The sequence below is a fragment of the Mercenaria mercenaria genome, chromosome 13, assembly GCF_021730395.1.
Source record: "Mercenaria mercenaria strain notata chromosome 13, MADL_Memer_1, whole genome shotgun sequence".
NCBI classification, from domain to species: Eukaryota; Metazoa; Mollusca; class Bivalvia; order Venerida; family Veneridae; genus Mercenaria; species Mercenaria mercenaria.
Window position 1 is genome coordinate 72,759,931 of NC_069373.1, and position 20,580 is coordinate 72,780,510.

Here is a 20,580-nt window from a genome sequence, read left to right on the forward strand (position 1 = left end):
CTTCACAATCTAGAAAACAGCTGTCAAGCATAGTTAACATAAGTGGTGGGAACTTTCTCTACAATCGATGTCAAACCACAAAACAAATAAACACCAGCCTTATTAGTCAGCCATTTATACTAATTTGAATACTCCTTGAGTCACAGATCCTATTTAAATAACTATTACCAAACTCTGTACCATCTCAAAATTCAGACCTCATAAGATACAAAAATCTTTCCCTGATAATTTCTTCCAAAATATAATTAAAAAGATATAGGCATCCCACAGACATGGCAGAAACACTATGGCATGCGGTAATTAATATTTTCAAATGTAATAAAACTGAGATAGTCTATGGAAACTTAAGCCTCTTTCATCATGGCAACATGTAAAATGGAAGATGATTGTATTCATTACAAGCTTTATGAGAGTGCACTCAAAACAGATTAAATATAAGATAAGTCAGAAGTATCAGAATTTTCTTCCAAGCCTTCTGGGGGTATTGCCCGCAATGTAGAATATTAATTTCAAGGCATACAAATGAAGATGAAATATTGTAATATCGTCTTAGCATGCAGAACTTCAGACTGCCTGGCACCTAACAGACAAGTGCCCACAAATCATCAAGTTTACGTAATTGTTATTAAATATGTATGCAGTTTGTCTATGTAATACCATCAATGTGCCTCAGTCTAAATTGCAACTGTATTCCTTACACTAACATTACGTTTTGTACAATACAGATGTATACCTGGACCAGTACCCGGCTGAAAATCCATACTGGATGAGCCAATAGACAATTCTAATATGACTTTTCAACTGGGTGCTAGTCCAAGTTTATCTTAGTATTGTACAGAACAGGGCTCCGACATTAGCACTACCCCACCTACTGTATTATACATTATACTATATTTATTTGTAAAACGTGATAGAGTAAAGACATTAGTATGTCATGCATTAAAAATGATTTACCAGACACTGTGAGTTACCATACAATGAAAACAGTCATTCAGTGTTATATGTGATCATTACTTTGTTTAAATTTCTCTGTTTTTTCCAAGAAAATACTTGCAAGGATAAAATTGCCATGGCATTTTTTCTTGGTATCCTGTTTTTACCTAACTAGTCTAAAAGCCAATGCATGTGACTTTGGTACCATATACACGGCAGGAACTTTGTGAGGTTTCCTCATTATTTGACGGATTTTTACAAAATACGATGTGTCGAAGTGATTTACTTGACAAACATCCTCAGTACATTTTTGAGTACTCTGCCACGGACCAAATATGTAGGTTAGGTGAACACTGAGATCGAATTTCCCGTGTGGTCACGTAGGTTGGCCATCCTATTCATGGTACCGAAAAGCAGATTAATTTTTTTACTGAATAATCAACCTTTTTTAGAAATTCATCAAATTTTGGAAAAACGACGACAGGTTTTGGGTATATAGTATAGAATCAATGGTAGACCTACATTTGAGACTAAACAATAATATCTCAATATATTAACAATGATGCTATGGACAGCAGACTTCCTGCAACTACTGTGAATATATTTTTGTGATATTGCCAGGAATGTTTTTATTATGGAGATGGTTTGAATATATGACTTTTATCGTGAACAGTGTCTCTAACTCTGTCCCTGTCTCCCAGTATTTTGGTATTAAATAATGACTTCAAGGCATCGTATGTCTGGCAATTCAAAAGTAGATTCATGGGTTTCCGAGAAATTTCCAATAACACGCACAAAACTGCAATCGGCATGTTAAATGTCAGTCTATATGTATATTAAGTGTGCTGTTCTCTTGAACAATCAGGATTTGAAATAAGATTAACAAGTTCAAGGAACCAGTCGAATCACGATTGCAAAAATAAGGTTATCAAAGTTAAGAAACCAGTCTCTCTGGCTTATAAAAATGTTGCAAATTTCATTACTTTTATGCCGAAGCAAGCCCTGCCAATTTCAAAGAATTTTATTTTTTGGCAACAAAATTTCAATTTAGAGTGCATTCCATGGCCAATTTAAAATGCATGCAAAGGAAAAGTGGTTTATCAAAGGCAATAAAATCTTTTTCTTTTGATTTTTCGTCACATATAGTGCATTCTCAAAGACAAATTTTATTACCCATCACTTTACTGCAAATTCCTAAAATTTTAGTATCATGGGAACAAGACACTTATCTAAAGTACTTTTATTAGTGACATATCGTTTCTTTGGTGACCGATTACAAGATATGTACTGTCAAGGAAATCCATATCAGATGAGGGCAAATCCTAAACCTGACATGGATTTTGGAGAAAAAGTTTTGTTTTGTTTTTGTTGGGTTTAACGTGGCACTGACACAATCATAGGTCATATAGTGACTTTTGATGGTGGACGAAGACCTCAGTTGCCCCTCTGTGCATTATTTCATCATTGGGAGGGCACCTGGGTAGAACCACTGACCTTCAATAAGCCAGCTGGATGCCTTCCCCACATGAAGATGGTGACAAAGAGTGTCCTGTAACTAATTCTATATAATATACTTGGTCAGCGTGACATCTCCTGACCAGCAGAAATGCTTGAACTTGTGGCAAGCGTCCTGGTTCTCCGTTTTTAACTGTGAGACTCACTAACACCAAGTTGGGTGCCACTGACTTTTATTTCAATAAGCTTACATATTGCATATCTTGAAGGAATTTCTTGGAAATTGAGTGTGAAATGTAGCAAGTTTATCAGGGTTTAAATTAAAAGATAAAAGGTGAAGGTTAAAAGCTTAAGGTCAAGCTTAACATAATGTGGTCAAGGTCACTATAAATACTGCCAACTTAAAAAATGTTGATGCACAAAATCTACAAAATGCCACCACATTCAAGGTGGACCATTAGAACAATATGATTTAAGCTACTAAGTTATCCTATACAATTGGCAGTTTTCCATCACTACTATCTTTCTTTGATATACTTACGATTTATGTAAAGAACAGTCAAAGAAAGTGAACTGCGCTGACACAAAGTCTCTTCCCCAAATATGGATGGACAGATTCATCTTGATGTGATCTGAAATCAAGAAATAAGTTGTTAAACTTATAACTGTAAAACTGAAGTTAAGGGATTAACACAGACTTTCTAGATGTGCAAAAGTGCTGACGTCTTCAGGAATAGTCTCCAAACATGATCTACAAAAAACCTACTGACACACAGACAATGTCTGTAATGGAAAATAAATAACTGTTCCTGGTCTGATGGTAAAACATTGCATGTCATGTAACTATAAAGTTTCATGACTCTAGGTCAAATATGTTTTGAGATATTGTGAAATCATTAATATTCGTGGGGGACTAATTTTCGTGGATTTCATGGTTGAGTCAATCCACGAAATTTAATCAGAACGAACAAGTAAAATTCTCATTCATTTTATGTTTAAAATTTGAAATCCACGAATTCATGTCCACATGAAACTGCGGTTTTGACAAAAGCACGAAATTTCATGCCCACGAAATTAAATGATTTTACAGTATGAGCAACACAAACTTTTAGGACATTCACGGGTATTTTCGACTACAACTCTGGTCTTGCTGAATGAAATCTGGGACAAAACTCAGGCACATGCTGAATAACAATTTTATAACGTTGAATGTCAAACACTTTTTGAGATAATCAGAACAGAAATTCAGATGGACATACAGACGATCAAAGGCAAATCTAAGTGACCCCAAAAATAAAAGCACCTGACCCATCACCTTTCTTGGCAGAATATATGTACAGTTGTTCAATTTCCCTTTAGACAAATTTCCAATCCTTCAAGCTCAGTTCTAGACGAGTGCACCAGAATTCCTCGTTTGAACATCCCAAAGAATACAATGACATTTTAATCCATCAAAATGTTGTGATTATGAAGTTTCCATTTCCTTTTTCTATTGTTTATAATCTGTTACCATGGCAACCAAAATGTTCAATCATATCAGAAATGGTTATTATTTCGCAATAGCATTTTTCAGTTTTCTGTTATTGTGTGAAGCATGCAATATCAATTACATGCAACTGTTGCGGTTTTTTTCTCTCTCTCTCTCTTGAACTTTCAATGAAAATAATGGGGAAAATTTTCTATAATAAAAATCTCAATTTTGAACACACAGAGCTTAAATTGATTTGGAATCAGTTCAAGTAACAAACAAGAATCTGCCTAGAAAAAGTCCATAAAACTGAAATTCACTCAAATAAAAAGTGAAATTTTCTTGATTAAATCCCAAAAGTCCTAAATTTAGCAATTTACTTTGACTAGAATGTAGACGTTTCCAAGAAACCAATTATTTCAAAGGCTATAAAAGTTACTTCACGTAAATAAAATTACTTAAGATGTGCCAATTGTTTGAATGTGCAAAAATCTATCAAGTAGGTAAAATTAATTAAGACGTATGTCATAAAATGCTGAAACCAATGAAAACACAGTACAGGTTAAAAATTCGGAAAAAGGGATTTATAAAACTTTCAGTAAATGAATATCAGTGTTAGTTTGGAAGTTGAATATTTGTGAAATAATAAAAAAAAATTGAGGGTACAGACAAACCTGAATTAAGCAATCAGTCAAGGGAATGACACAATCTGCCTGCTTTTCAAAGACAGGTGGCTGCTCACGACAAGTTGATATTAGGACAAAGTGTCAGTTTGGGAAGTAAGCTTACAGACTTCTTCAGGCAAGTGGCTGCTAAAGCAGCTTCCCCCTCCCATCTCCCCAATCACCCTTTGTTTAGTTTCAAATGCATTTCTTCTAAACTCTACTCTACTTTATTATTGAAAGTATCAAGTTTACATAACTTAGAATGGAAAATGGATACAGCAATTATTATGAATCAAATCCAAGTTTGTTCTCACAAACAAGAATTCAAGTCATCTATAAATTAATCAAAATTAAATCCTGAATTAAGAAACTTCCTTTAAATGCAAGACAGAACCTGTTATACAGAGATAATTATAAAGAATTATAGTTTTCCATTCTATGCATTGATGGAAAATCGTACAATAAATATTATCATTAGCATATATATCAAAAGAAATGCTTTTAATCACAGAGAAATAAACATAACTGGTAAAGAATTTAGCAATATGATCTTTCTGATAAGTGGTGAAAGAGAGGCACTTGATATGGCCATACCCAGTGCACATCAATCAAATATGACAGAAATCAGTGGAATCAACAATAAACACAAGAACTGTTCTGGGTATAATTGTGTTTCTGATACCTTAATGACCCTAAGTACAGCAGAAATTGTGTATTTTTTTTCTAGAAAAATGTCTCTTTCATAAAGTTAGGCTGTGGTAAAAAATATTCTAAATTTTATTCAGAGGGGGTAAAAAATTTGTGTTGTGTCATTTCAATTATTTGATTTAACGCCATTTGTCCATGGGAATTCCATTTTCCAGTTTTCTTTGGATCGAGCTAGAATCAGCTTGTACCAGAAGACAGCTTATCCTGTCTAACATGGGGAGAGGGGTAGAGTAGAGGTGGTGAATGTGGAGGACAGGGAGGATGAAGGAGCAGAGGGTAGGGGATGGTGAGAAGGGGGAGGACGACAAGGGGGAGTAGAAAAAGAGGGCTGATAGAAGTGTGGGTGGTAAATGGTTCTGCGATATTAAGTCAGGTTGTGGCAAAAGAAGTTTCATATGATGCTTTGCAAATCAAATAGGATTTCTATCAAAGGCTTAATCTTTCTGATTCATTATGTGAATCTTGTGCGTTTCTTTGAAATAGCAGTTTAAATCAGAACAGAGCACTGACAAAATACTCATTACGTAACAAACCTATGCACTGTCGAGTTCCTTAGGCTGCAGGGGCACTTAAGACTTCAGAAAATCGACACTTTTCTCTCTCTCTTACTAGACTGCCTTACTGCCTACTTCTTACCTTAATCAATATTATGTACCAAAGAAAATCAAGCAGGCTGATTTATGTGAATAACCCCATTCAGCCGAACTTAGCTCTTGTGAATAATCTAACTGTACTGAACAATTGCACATTCAATGCTATTATTCCTGATAAATCTGATTTTCTTTCATGCTAAATACAAAACGTTTCTTATACTCAGCTGGTTGTATGTAAACATGGAAAAGGTCTCCACGTTTTCATTTTCATAATTTCTATAAATTACAAACTATTCAAGACAAAATTTTACAGCCTATTAACACTTCTTTTAAGCCAGGATTCTTATGGACTCTTTAGTCCATTAAGCATGACACATTTTCTGTCTTGTTTAGATCAAATTCTGAGCACATTTCTGCAATGCTTTGTGCAACAAATTGACTCCCAATAGTGTAGGAACACATTACATGACCCTTAACTCTGAGACAGATAGTCAAAATCCAAAACAAGAGCAGATTTGACCGTAACCTTTCGAATGCCTTACATAGGAATATGAAATGGTTCACAATTTCTCAACTCCTTACACAGAATAAGAAACGGTTAAAGGGCGATCAGACATTTCAGCCGACTTCGTTTCCGGGAACTTTCTCTACAACACACTCAAACTAAAAAAGTACCTTCACCAGTGGGTATAGGGGGCAGCAGATGAGTTTCCGGGGTATCGCAGAGGATGACCGTGTCGTTCTGCTTAGTCGTGTTGGTGGTCGTGATACGTATATTCCTACTACTGTAGCTGAACACGCACTGGTACAAGAGTCCGTCAAATTTCGGTAAGTTTGATACATTCAGCTGTAGCTGCAAGAAAATGCAGAAAAACTAAAGAATATGTTTACATCAGATAATTAATACTGTTGTTTTGAATTTAATGCTAATTTTCAGGAATGTCTACACTAGGCAAATTTACTTTATTTACAAATGTATATTCAATATCAAAATTACCATATTTAGGTGAGATTTACTGCCATAAGATTTGCAATCCTTTTAAATGGGTTATGCAGTTATAAAACCCAACTGTTGTCAACCCAAACACAGAGATAAAGCTGAAACATGACAGACATATTGATATTATCTTATACTTTTAAACACGGACTATTTTCCACCCCATTCTGAAACAAAACAATGAGAGTGCATACAAGAACCTTATGGAACCATTTTTTGTCTTATTAACATTAACTGTGTTACAGCAGGTGGGAGTGAGAGGCAGGATTTTACAGGTTTCAAGTTTTAAAAGAGTGTGTGTGTTCATGTTAGGGTTTAGCATTTTTTCCAATATTTTTTTTTCAGTCATATATAAAAGATGGTGTCTACTTGTAGCAGTGAGCCTAATGCCCAACTAAGTAATGCTGCCTCACTGGAATATCACACTGTACACATATGGCATGGTATCCCACCTAGTCACCAGGACGACCAGTCCTAAAGCTATCCGCTTAAATAATGCCAGCACCAAGCAAGGTAGCTACTAGTACCATTTTTCACATCTTAGGTATGATGCGACCAGGAAATTTTAATGATAAAAGATGATTTTATTTTATTTTATTTAATTGTGATTCAAAGATTCGTGCAACCATAAAATCCAGGACAATATGTCACGCCCCACCCCCCACCTCCCCCAACACAGACATCAAAAAAAAATCTGAATATATTGTTGAATCTCCCCAAGGCCTGAAGATGTGCTCCAGAACCATTTCAGCTTCAATTGATCTTTTCTCTATGTCTGCCTAGAATTCTTTTTAATGAAGTTTGTAGAGAAAAACTGATGTTTATTTATCATATCTAATATTATCTTTGGATTCATCAATAGGGCAGTTAAAACCAGAACCTCATCCGAAATTGCTAATCGATATGTATTTCATATATCAGAACTCTTTAAACACAAATGCTGTCTTGTATAAATCAAATTACTGTTTCGCAGTTCAAGTCAATTTCTTCAAAACACAGGTTGTAAATTGTTGGAAATTCTGTAATTTACAAAAACAGAAGCTTTCCCCAGAGTTTTCACAGGAAATGAAATTGGCGTTAAGTATGCAATGTAAAAACAATTATCTGCAGTGCTGCTTTCTTTGCAGGAATATGTAAATGATGCAAAAACACAACAAAGTAAATTGCTTTGCATGTAATTATAACTTTTATTACTCATCATCTAACATCTGTTTGTTAATTTTTTGGTGGGAGTTAAATGTTTTTGAAATAAAAATTCACTCATTTTCGTACAGTGGTCAACGAGCCAACCATAGTTCCTGCAAGTACAGATGCACTCACTGCAAGCAACACAGGAGGCTAGGGAGAATCAGTGGGTGGGGTAATGTTCATCAAAGAGAAAATATATGCCTTTAAATTGAACTTGTTATCTCAGGAGTCAGGTTCTCATCTTTCTTCCTAACTGAGCGGACCTAATCATCTTATACTTTCAGGCTGAACACCACTAAATCCAGCTGTTCTTTATTTCATATAAAATCTACTTACTTCATAACGTTTTTTCGACATTTTCTAGCATATCAGATTTTCAGAGACTTATATTCCCATAAAGAACTAGATCGCTACTTTAGAAAAACAAAAAGAAAAGGGGGTGTTAACTTTTATATAAGAAAACTACAGTTCGTTAAATACAACCCGCTGAATTTACTACTTTTCGCTTCTTTCAATTTCTCTTTACTGGTCATTAAATTCTTACGCCGCCATTTTTACCTAGCATGCGATAGGAACATGTCGATTTCAATAGAATGTAAAGTGATACATACTGAAACGCGGTAGGGTAAAAGTAAGCACGTTGCTGCCGAGAAAATGCACTAGGAAAGGAAAAAAGATCAGTACTATTTATATTGGACTACTTGTGACCTGCGTAGGCTTACATTCTATTTGGTAGTGATCAGCCTATAATGCTGTTTACAAATTTTCAACTGCTCCCCACCCACTTGATAACCCTGCAAGTTTATTTGTATAAAACATATAAAGGTTTAATAAAGCTTTTTATCTTCAGCTTTTGTATGCACATGCAACTACAATGTACACCAATAATTGCATAGCAAAGCAAAATCTAATTCAGTAAATCATTTTGTGTGTGTGTGATTTATACGGAAGTAAAAAACATCCAACACAAAAAACAAGAAGAGAGTTTTGTTGCTTTTTTTGTTATCCTCAAGCTGGTTAATGAATTAAAACAATGTTTTTTGCCATTTCATTCCCTGTGCAACAATGCGTATAATTTGCTGTCTCACTTTTGTGCGCGAGAATACTAAAGTACAATAGCTTGTGTATTTCGTTGAAATTTAAACCCTAGGCTCGACAATCTATATGCAAATATGGAAATTAATATTTCTACATGAAAGTCTAGAACATAAAATTTTCAGTTTTTTACTTGCACTATAGTGACACCAGAAAAGGTTAATTCTTCTCACATACATTAAAAACCTTCTGGTATTTCCAGAACAGAACTGTTCTCGGCACTACTGCCAATGAATAAATTATTTGTAAATTTTATTCGGTATTCTAATGAGAGAAGCATGATATTATAAGAGACTTTTTTTCCTCCTGTGAGGAGAGGACAGGAGAGGTGGTGAGTGGTTGGGTGGTAGGTTTGGGGCAAACTTCCTTACAAAGTCATTTTTAATAAAGGCTTGAACTCCACTACCTTAATCCTGTAATCACTGACATTTGCCTAGGGTTGAATTGTCAATCTATGGTAAGCCAAGCTCTGGAACAAATTTAGTCTTGGAAAGATTCAAATTCATAACAGTGAGAGGAAGGACAGAGAGTTGTTTACCATGATTAAGGTGTTAAGATTATTTTTGCCTGAAATCTGTGTCTCACATGTTTTAAAGTAGTATTATTTCCACATTCAATACCTCAGTGGTTCTTGAGTGTGATTGTTCCTTCTGTATCTGGTTTGGTACCACACTTGTGATGGACGGGCAGGAACTTCCACTGTACGACAACCATCGCAAATCTTGGTCGTACTCCGAACAATCTTTACTTAGGCTGCATCTGAAAGTAGATCAAAAAGAATAAATCACATATCAATGCATTTTTTTAGGTACTATTTTAATCTGTCTTAGTCCCTTATAATAAAACATCATCTTGACTAAATACTAAATTCTCTCTGATAATTATTCCACAATATGGTGGTCCAGGCGATTTTGCTCCAACTCTATCTCTAAATAATCTCTATGGCATTCTACATTTTGTTTATTTATTTTTTTGGACAAGACAAGTTAAATACAGCCCTCTCTCTTCTCGATCTGTGAGTCTCCAATGCTTCCTGTCAATAAGAATCATGTTGCACCACTTCCTCAGCGATGCATTCTGCCAATTTCTTGAATCATGCTATCATTTCCCCAATCCGCATCTCAATAACAAACCAATATAAATGGATTAGTGTACAAGCGTGTGACACTGATGCACCCATCAGATAGTCAGTTTCTTATTACTGGCCAAACATCATGCTAAATTATACCATGCCATACAAATATGAGTAGATTCTATTACAACTTACACATTTTATGGGAATACTGATATCATCAGAAAGCCCGCCTTTATCCCCTTGCACTGTATATAGGAGAACAGTATAATATTGGTACAGGCAAGAAATTCTATTTAGAAGAACTAAAATCTCCCAAAGCCATAGTGATTGGTTCGCTGAACATTTGTCATTTTTCATAGACCAGAATTGACAAAAAGGTCAAAGAGATTTGTTCCTGATTAAAGAACTGGCTGTATCATTTATCATGACTTCCGTAATCATTGCTGCTTGAATGGTCCAAGAGATGACTCACATTTATTTTTATTTATCATCGAAATCAATTCACTTTTCAGATTTTTTATTACACTTCTACTTCTGAAAATTGCTTTTTTCTAGAATGTTTCTATATGAATAGTTGCGTTGTTGGACAGTACATCAATTTTAAGTCTATAAGGATAATTCTTTATTCAGAATAGCACTAAAGTCTACTGAACTCAAACTGTTGCATAAATGCAACTGGTTGCTTGAACATTAAATTTTGTCATTTTTCACAGACCAGAAATTGACAAAAATGTTAATAGAGAGATTTGTTTGGATTGAAAGAACTGACTGTATGATTTATCACAACTTTTGCAACCACTGCCAGCTGACTGATCCTGGAGATGAGTCACATTTATTTTATTATCGCCAAAATCACTTCAATTTTTAGATTATCTAATCTTCTTTATTACAATTTTACTGCTCGAAAAAAATTGCTCTCTCTAAATTATGCTTTTATCTTTTAATTAATTACTTTTCCCTTAAAACATTCTACACTTCTGCCAACTGACTTCTCTTTTAAATTATTTCTTTAAATCATTAAATGTTAAAATTTCAAATCAAAACTTTGCTTTACATGTTGTGGACTGTATTTACTCAATGACATGTGACTTAAGAACTGGACATCACCCTATCCTCCAAAGGAGGGAATCAAAGAATGATTTAAGTTTCAATCTAGTTGAGAGCTTTAATAAAGTAGGAAGAAATGCATGAACTATCTCAAAACAACTTACTGAAAATCAATGATAATAGAACCTATATCATCATCACTTTCATTCATCATCATCATCATAATCATCATCATCACTACCACTACTACCACCAACACCATATGGTCACCACCACCACCATCATCATCATCATCACTTAAATCATCATCATCATCATTCAATGGTTTTTATTTATCATCTGCTTGCTTAACAACTACATTGATGATACACATTTAACGGGACACAAATTCTTTGACTTGCAGCAGATGAAAATTTTGGAATTAACCTCTTCATTGTTGCATGTACAGAATGGAATGGAACAAGTCGACACCAGCGAATGAACAATCATGCTGTACAATCTATCAAAATTCTCTGGAACAAATGTGCCACTAAATTACTCCAAGAAATGTTTACCACTGACTTTTCATTCTGTCATTTATCATGTAGAATAGATCATTTACATGTGCTGATGAATTATCATATAGAATTTTATGATTCATACATATTGGAATTATGAACGAGAAACATGGTATGTCACTCTCGGTACAATTTTGTTTGGAGTCATTCTGGCTAAATTTCAAGATATTTGAGATCGGTCTTTCATTTTTGGTCAGAAAATCAATGGGTACCACTCTGAGGGCAACGAAAGGAATGTGGGATGTATCAATACTGACACATTAATCCTCATACTAAGGGACATGATTGACCCTTTGATCTACTGTTTACCAATTGCTCTGAAACTGCAACAAAATGAATGTTAAAACAGGACATCTCTTCATGAGCTATGAATTTGCAATCCCCCTACCAAGAACTAAAATTTTCCTCAAAATGTCTGATTTTAATATTTTACTACATTCCTCAGCTATCTACTTCAAATATACAAAACACTTTGCACCATTTCTCAGGAATCTGCTGCAGATATTAGCACAATATTCTCTGACAGAACTCGGAATTCCACGGAGTTAAAGAGCCCTACAGGCTTATGGAAATCATAACAAACCCTGCAGACAGGATTCTGTATATCCCGCAAACCTTGAACACAATATGAAGATGCTCTTGAGTTTTTCAAGATAGACAGTGAAATAGTAAGTATGAAAGAAATTGCATAACTTGTAGTCAAAAGAAAAGAAAATATTATTCTTAAGAGTTCTAAGTATTTGTAAAGATGGTTCTCTTATTTCCACTCCTTTTTGTGCGGAACAGAAATCTGGAAATTTTTACCCATGTACTTTTGAGATTTCAAAATTTGTGAAAACACTTAAGAAAATACAACTTACTGAAGACATTTAGTCTGTATGAAATTTGAAAATTAACAGTATTATATTCTCAATACCAGATTTTTTTATTATTTCAATACAACTTTGATCCACATATCAGTTTGACTGGAGTACCTATCCATGTATCATGGATAAAACATCAAAAGCATTGCCACTTCAAGGCGATAGATTTTGCAGTTTATTTTGACCTCTGCACTTGAACTATCATTGTATTTCGCCATACTGGCTAGCTTTTGTACAAGATCTTGAACAAAACTCTCAACAAGTGTTTAAACTTTTGTAGTACTGCAGTATTAATATTAATGGATGTAACAAATTTTGAGCCTCATTCCAAATACCCTGCAAGTTACACACAACTTCTGTACTTGAATTAGACATGCATAACATGTTGAACTGTCACAGCATAGAATATCTAACACAAATGACCTATAATTGAGCTTCAAGCATCAGGTGGGTTACAATTTAATCAGTAAAAAAGTTGGGAGATCAACATCTGACCAAAGAGATCTATTTCGAAGCTAGAGCATTTCCAGATGTTTTCAGCTGTGTTGATAAACACATGCAATAAACATCACATCATTCAATTTTATAAACTGTCTTGTTTCTGACAACTTGGTACCTAAGAACCAGAATCATCTTGGCAGTACATAAAATGTTTACCAACAGATGTACAAGACATCACAGTTCCATTCAATTGTATAAAATGAGCCGTGCCATGGGAAAACCAACATAGTGGGTGTGGGACCAGCATGGATCCAGACCAGCCTGCGCATCCGCGCAGTCTGGGCAAGCTCCATGCTGTTCGCTTTTAAAGCCTATTGGAATTGGAGAAACAGTTAGCGAACAGCATGGATCCTGACCAGACTGCGCGGATGTGCAGGCTGGTCTGGATCCATGCTGGTCGCACACCCACTATGTTGGTTTTCCCATGGCACGGCTCAAATGTCTTGTTACTGATCAATCAAGGCTAGTGAAAAACTTTTAGAATATTCAAAATGTTAAGGCACATGCACCAGGCATCAGAATTCCAATGGCTCAGGTGTAAGGTGTTGCTGTGATACCTGGTGATAGTGCCAGTCATACCTATACCATACAGTAATATACCTATACCATACAGCAGTTTGAGAATCTCCTTCTGTCTTTGATCTTAGTGGAATCTGACATTATACATCACCTATCAGGTAACTATGAATAACTCATTGCCAATATCTAAACCAAAACTGACAAAAATTGTTCCAATCACATCTACAACAGCAGGGACTTTGTCAGTTACAATTAAAGCAGCTTCAGGGTCAGACTTAATTTGTTTGATCACCACCTACCATATCGGTAATAATTATGGTGCTTTTTTTGTAAACTATAAATAATTTGAAAGGTAGTAGGATCTTTTAATTTGATGTAAAAATTACTGAAATTTACAACAGCAAATACCACAACAAAAACTGATAAATTCAAAACAAATATTTTGAAAATTTAAACAGTTCCAATTACTGCCTTTGGAGTTCTATAGAATGATATATAATATCAATGGTATTGTCGTATATTTAAACAGAAATCAAGGGAAAGTTTTAATTGTTATAGAAAAGGTGGATCAAACAATAATTCTGTAAAAAATGTTTGTTTGGTTGGGTCATAAGCTAAACCAATACAGTCAAGGTCATAATGGCATCTTTTTCAAGCTTCTTGGTACAGGATTAGACCCTAGGTTCCCTGCCATTATTGGATGGGCGGGCACAATGGTAGAACCAGACTTACGACATGCCAGCTGATTGCATGCACTCTAACAATTAACTTAATTCAAGGTGATGTTCAAGCCAGGTTCACAAAGTCAAGTTATCACTTCTAGCTTGAGGGTGAAGTAAACCTGAATTTATGACTGAACATAGACTGGCTTACGTCCCTATGTTTGTTCTTATTTACATATATCAGTTTTCTTCATTAAGAGAGAAGTAACTCCGGAAGGTTGTTTCTACATTGACTTTTTTTATTGCCCCTGGCTCCAAACATATGGTTCAGCCATCAGATAAAACTGTGCTGTTTTAGAGGTTTAAAGTTTCTTATAAAATGTTTCCAGTATTAATATAAAAGATAACCATGCAGCCAGGGAGCCAGGCTAGACTGAACACTGCTTCTTTTATATCACTGTGAAAATTTCATTAAATTTTGTGGGCATAAAATTTCATGGTTTTGGCTTAAATGGATATTTCATTGGAATATATTATATAGATTTCGAAATTTAAAAAGATGGGAATTTTATCTGTTAATGTGGATTAACACAAGTCAGAAGTCCACAAAAACTAGTCCCACTGAAAACTAAAGGTTACATTACTTTTTGCAGGTGTACATACTTAATTGAATGCATAAATCATATCATAAAATTAAAAAAAGTATCATCAGTCTGCCATATTGGCCTTTTGACATGCTGATCTAATTACAGTTTTGTTTTATGCAAATCATGGGTAAATCAGGAAGATAAAAATGACAACCAATGGATTAAGGCTTGAAGAACCCTCTACTATAAGCAGAAATTTTATGAGTCTTAAAGCTAGTTTAAGTCATTCTATGACATTTCTGAGACTTTCTTTTAAAAAACAAAATGGTCCATTACCAAGCGACAACCAGAAATTTACATTTTGTGTGTTTTATAAAATTTTATAATTACCTCCCTTTAAGGTCAAAAGTTTTAAAAATCTGGTTTCACTAGAATTTCCTTTTTTGCATTTTCCCTTTAATAGCTATTAAGATCTTTCAACAAATTTTACTGTTAAAACTGTCTGTAGCTTATGTAGGTGTAACTAGCTGATCTGGATCCAGATTGGTCACAAAGCCCTAACACTGGTTTTCGTGCTCATACACTAAAAAGAAAACTACATGTAGTTAAGTTCATACACAGATATCTTGATCTATTATCAACATTATTTGAATATCATGAAAGTATATTTCATACTGCTCAATATATCAACACCTAAGAAAAGCGCAACGGGGAATGCTGCACGTCACTTAGTCATTTCTAACGTCAGTAGTCTAAGTGTGTGACAAAATATGGTGTTTCATGTTTACTTGGAATTTTAATGTTCCTGAAATGCACCACCCTAGAAAATAATATTTAAATGTATAATAAGATAAAACTTTATTTAATTTTGTAATGATACAACTATGATTTAATGTGTCAGATGCCCAATCTGACTAAAGTACTTGATCTTCTAAACGACCCATTCACATTCGTCTTCTGTATATTTTGAATTTCCAATATTGTTTTTCTTTTTTTTCGCAAATCTATTTTTATTTGAACCAATCAGAAGACTTGTTTCAACAAGCATTTGGCCGAACCATCAAAATAGCATCGAATGTCAAAGAGTAAGAAAAATGTGTAGTCAGTCCGGGCCTCGAACCTGCGACCCCTCACTTACAGGGCAGTTGCCCTACCGAATGAGCTAACCAGCAGTCTGACACTTTACGTGACCAAGTTCGTACCATGACATATGATTTCTCTCAAAACATGAGGGCGTAGTCGCGATGTGGTCATCATAAGAATTGTAAATATGAAAAACCCTGGCTAAATATAGATTTTTTAAACTTCTACTGTCACATACAAAATGTTGTAAGTAAGGCTCTGATTGGCTAGCTGAAGGGTCATCAGAACGAGGCGATCAATAGCACGTCTTCAGATCCTAAGCGTAGTGTAATAGAAAATGTACTTTAGTCAGATTGCCAGATGCCTTGACAATTGTAACCCTCGTGTTTATAATCTATCTTATATAACTGCACAAACCCTTTCAGATGATGGGAATCCACAAATGAAGGTTAAAAGCTTTGTCATATGTTGCACTCAAAGGATTTTAACAAATCACATATTATGCTCCTGAAACATTTCAAAATCCTCTATAATGCCTAAGCCTACTTTATTATCCAACAGGTGTCAAAACTCCTTAAAATATGACAAATTAACTTAAATTACAGCTGATAATTTATTTGTATTTCTGCTGCATTAAATACCTTAAATAATAACAATGAACCTTTACATATTTCTCACCACCCCGATACCCAGATAAAATACCTGCATATTGTTAATTACCACCTTGGACAATATCTAGCAAGGTAATTAATAGACTATTATTTCAACACTAAAAATATCAAGACAGGCTGGAGACAATTACTAATGTATGCCTCTGTAAATCATACTTGACTCATACTTGGCTCATAAATATGTTTTGCTCCATCTTATTTATTGTCAAGGCCAGCCCAGTTAGTAAAGAGAGGTGTGTACATTATTCATTGGTCAAAATAGGACTTTGGACAAGAATGTGGGCAATATTTAAATTTCAGTTGATTCCAACAAGAAAAAACCTAGAAGGCAAACGGGTATGTACATGCACCAAAAAAGTGCATCAACCTTGCATACAGGTTTTAATTCACACGCAAAAACATTAAATTTTGAACTCGTGAACTCGCTATCATTTATCTTTCATAAGCTTCTTATTTTAAATGGTCTCTTAAAGTACTTGTATCATCCCAGTAGTTGAAGTTTAATGTCCTAGAACGCCCTTTTCCTCACAACATCACTAATCACAAATCAAGATAGGTTACAAGTGTAAATATTTATACAAATATAAAGTTGTTCAAGGGTGATAATTGTTGTTTATTTTCTATCAAAATCTGCTAGGTACAAGATAAAATTTTGAAACATAAACCAAACTGTCCTGCAGTGAAGAGAAATCAGAAAGGTTTTTAAATTACACCAGTTAGAGAACAGTGTCTTGCAGGTTAACTCATTATTCTGACACAAGTATTATATCCTTAGGACGTGGGGCACGTTTTTATACAATCTCGCCAGGTATACATATGTTTTCGACAACACAGAAAGTGACATCAGACAATTTTCAGCTTTTTCCGGAAGTAATGAAAATGAAAGTAAACTGGCTAAACTTGAAAACCAAAGTAGCAATGTGAGGGCTCATGCGCAGGGGTCATCCCGTCTAAATGTATACGCTTGGACTTTTTATTATGTTACAGGTGCGGAAGGGTATAAAGTAAAGAATAGCCTCTGAGAATAGCCTCTGACAGATCAACTATAGTCTGACAGAAGTTGTATAACCCAGTGCTTTCATACAGTATCTTATAGGTCATTGATAATTATGACACAAGATGCATAATCCAATATCTCCTCACAGGTCAACCTTAAGTATGACACAATATCTTAATAACAATATCTCACAGGTCCACAAGATGCATAACCCAATATCTTAATAATAAAGTATCATAAGTTGACCAAAATTCTGACACAAGATGTATATTACCTGCTATCTTAGTTACAATATCTCATAGATCGACAGGAGGCAAAACCTCATGAATCATCCATAATTCTGACACAAGATGTATATATAGCTTAATAACAATGTCTCATAGATCACACAAGTTGTATAAACTAATATCTTAATAGTCAACCATAATTATGACAAAAATTGCATAACCCAGTAACTTTATACAGCAGAATAGTCTCTTAGATCAGCCCATAATAGTTCAAGTTTAATATTCAGATGGCAGAATTGCTTAATGATTGTTAATGCTGGATCTGCCATAAATGAAGGCAGATACCAATACTAATGCAACGAAAAAAAATATCCAGATCTTTTAGACGGATAAGAAAAAGCAATTAAATACAAAGGAATTACTTAAGTAAATTTGGGAAGATAATTAAGATTTTGTAAAGAATGGATAATTGATTTTTTAGGTGCGTTTGAGGTTTCAATTGCCAAGCAGTGTTCTTAATTTGTTCTCCACAAGTAACTGACAAATTCCCCACATGAATCAATTGTGATAGGGAAAGATGTTCTTTGTCAAATCACAAAGAACTGGTCAAAATAGATTTGGTGCAAATGAAAAATCTCTATATTGCTCTCATTGATAAACTTGTTACAAGAATAGATTGGGGGATAACTTTTTTTTCTAGGTAAGGTACTTAGTAATTCAGGACAGAGAAAGTTAAACCAAATGACAAACTTGGTCTAGGAATCATCAAGATAAACATTCTGACCAAGTTTCATGAGGATATGGTCAAAAATGTGGCCTCAAGAGTGTTAACAAGCTTTTCCTTTGATCTGACCTGGTGACCTAGTTTTTGATCTTATATGACCCAGTTTTGAATTTAGCATAGGAATCAGCAAGATAAACATTCTGACCAAATTTCATAAAGATATGGTCATAAATGTGGCCTCTAGGGTGTTAGAAAGCATTTCCTTCGATTTGACCTGGTGACCTAGTTTTCTACCCAATGTGACCCAGTTTCAAACTTGGCCTCGAGATCATCAAGGTAAACATTCTGTGCAAGTTCGTATCAAATCAAAGCATAAATGAAACCTCTATATGGCTGGAACAGCCAAAATAGAAAATGTTGCCCCTTTCATGAGCAGTAACTCTAGAACCCATGATGGAATCTAGCTGGTTTTCGAAAGAAACAAGATCTTATTGTGACTTAAGTTGTGAGTAAGTGTTTTAAAAATCGAATGTAAAATGCGACTTTTATCTTGTTCACAAGGTAAAAATTAACAAATTTTGGCTCTTTCAGGGGTCAATTAGGAGTCGTAACTCTGAAACCTGTAACTGGATCTGACGGATTCATCAAGGAATCCAAGATCTATTGTTGCTAAAGATATTTTGCAAGTTTGTATCAAATCAAACCATAAATTAAGTTTCTATATGGGTGGTTTTCAAAATAATGAAGCTTTTTCTTCTCTCTCACCTTACTTCAATTCAGTTCAGTTTTAGAATGTGTTTTGGAGCAAAATATATCCAAATCAATGTACTCAATAAATGTGTGCAATTTTATCTTGATGGCTCAAGCAGTTTTAAAGTTATATTAAATTATATAGCTAATTTTGTCCCCTGTGCACCCAAAAAAGTGTGACATTTTACATGAGGTATAGTTTTCAACTGAGGTTTACTTTTTAAAACCATGATTTATTGTTACAGCTTTGGCTTTTAATGTAACTTAAACTCTGCACATTTAAATAAAATACTTCTTTTCATTACCTACATCTTATTGTTACTAATATTTCACATCTTGTGATGGAACCCTTTTCACGAAAAATAGTGAAAAAAAATACTAAATTTAAATGTTGAACACTACAATTTCATAACCCTATTACTTTTCAAAAGTCTTAATGTTTTTCTAAGATCTTTATCCTTTCAGCTGTGAAGACACAGTATGATTTTTTTCTTTAATAAATCGACTTTCTCAGAAACTTGATGAATGTCTATACACCTAAAAATGTCCCCTGTGCACCTTTTCAGTTGTTAAGTGTCAGATTTCTTTTATTCTTTAAATAAAATGGGATTTTACTTTATTTTCCTTGAAAGGGAGTTACAACAGATACAAAAGCAGCCTTCAACTTCACATATTACTGACTGTTAAAACATTCACAAAGCCAAAAGTGATGTCCCCTGTGCACCCTTTTTTTGACATATATCAATTATCATAGCATTACTGTAATTTGTGGTGGCATTTCTATATTCTTAGCAGTGTGTATGCAAAATTTAGGCATTACTTGATAATTTAGCATTATATAAGAAACCCTGGACAATTAAAAATTCATTGTTTGCATTTTTTTCCGAAGTTGCCAATTTTCAAGTTTAAAAGTGGAAACATCAGTTTTATTGCTTCTTAAGCTCTTAAGTTTACCTAAATATGTAAAGGTTCACTAGTAAATATTATGTAGTTAAAAGAATTTTACTACCATGAACATATTCTATGAATAAATATTTTGATACAATTTGTCCCCTGTGCACCCTTTTTAGTAACATTATAAAGTATGTATGAATTTTACTATTCCTTTTTATCATGCATGGTATTTTGTCATTTTTCTAATATGAATAAGCAGTTCATGTAAATTAAATGATTTCAGTGTGTTAGTTATGTATAAAGTCACTTATTTTTCATTTA

The 20,580-nt window shown here is 34.2% G+C and overlaps 1 protein-coding gene across 6 annotated transcripts in view; it reads right to left on the reverse strand.

Annotated features, from left to right (window-relative positions):
• Positions 1–20,580, reverse strand: part of LOC123529213 (plexin-A2-like) — a 134,260-nt gene that overhangs the window by 36,849 nt on the left and 76,831 nt on the right. For 4 of the 6 annotated variants that reach the window (XM_053522250.1, XM_053522246.1, XM_053522251.1 and 1 more), the window contains exons 6-8: positions 9,723–9,861; positions 6,498–6,675; positions 2,930–3,020 (exon numbers count right to left, since the gene is read on the reverse strand). In XM_053522250.1, the coding sequence (XP_053378225.1) occupies positions 2,930–3,020; positions 6,498–6,675; positions 9,723–9,861 (408 nt within the window). The remainder of the gene's footprint in view (positions 1–2,929; positions 3,021–6,497; positions 6,676–9,722; positions 9,862–20,580) is intronic. The other 2 variants (XM_053522248.1, XM_053522249.1) reach the window with 2 other exon arrangements.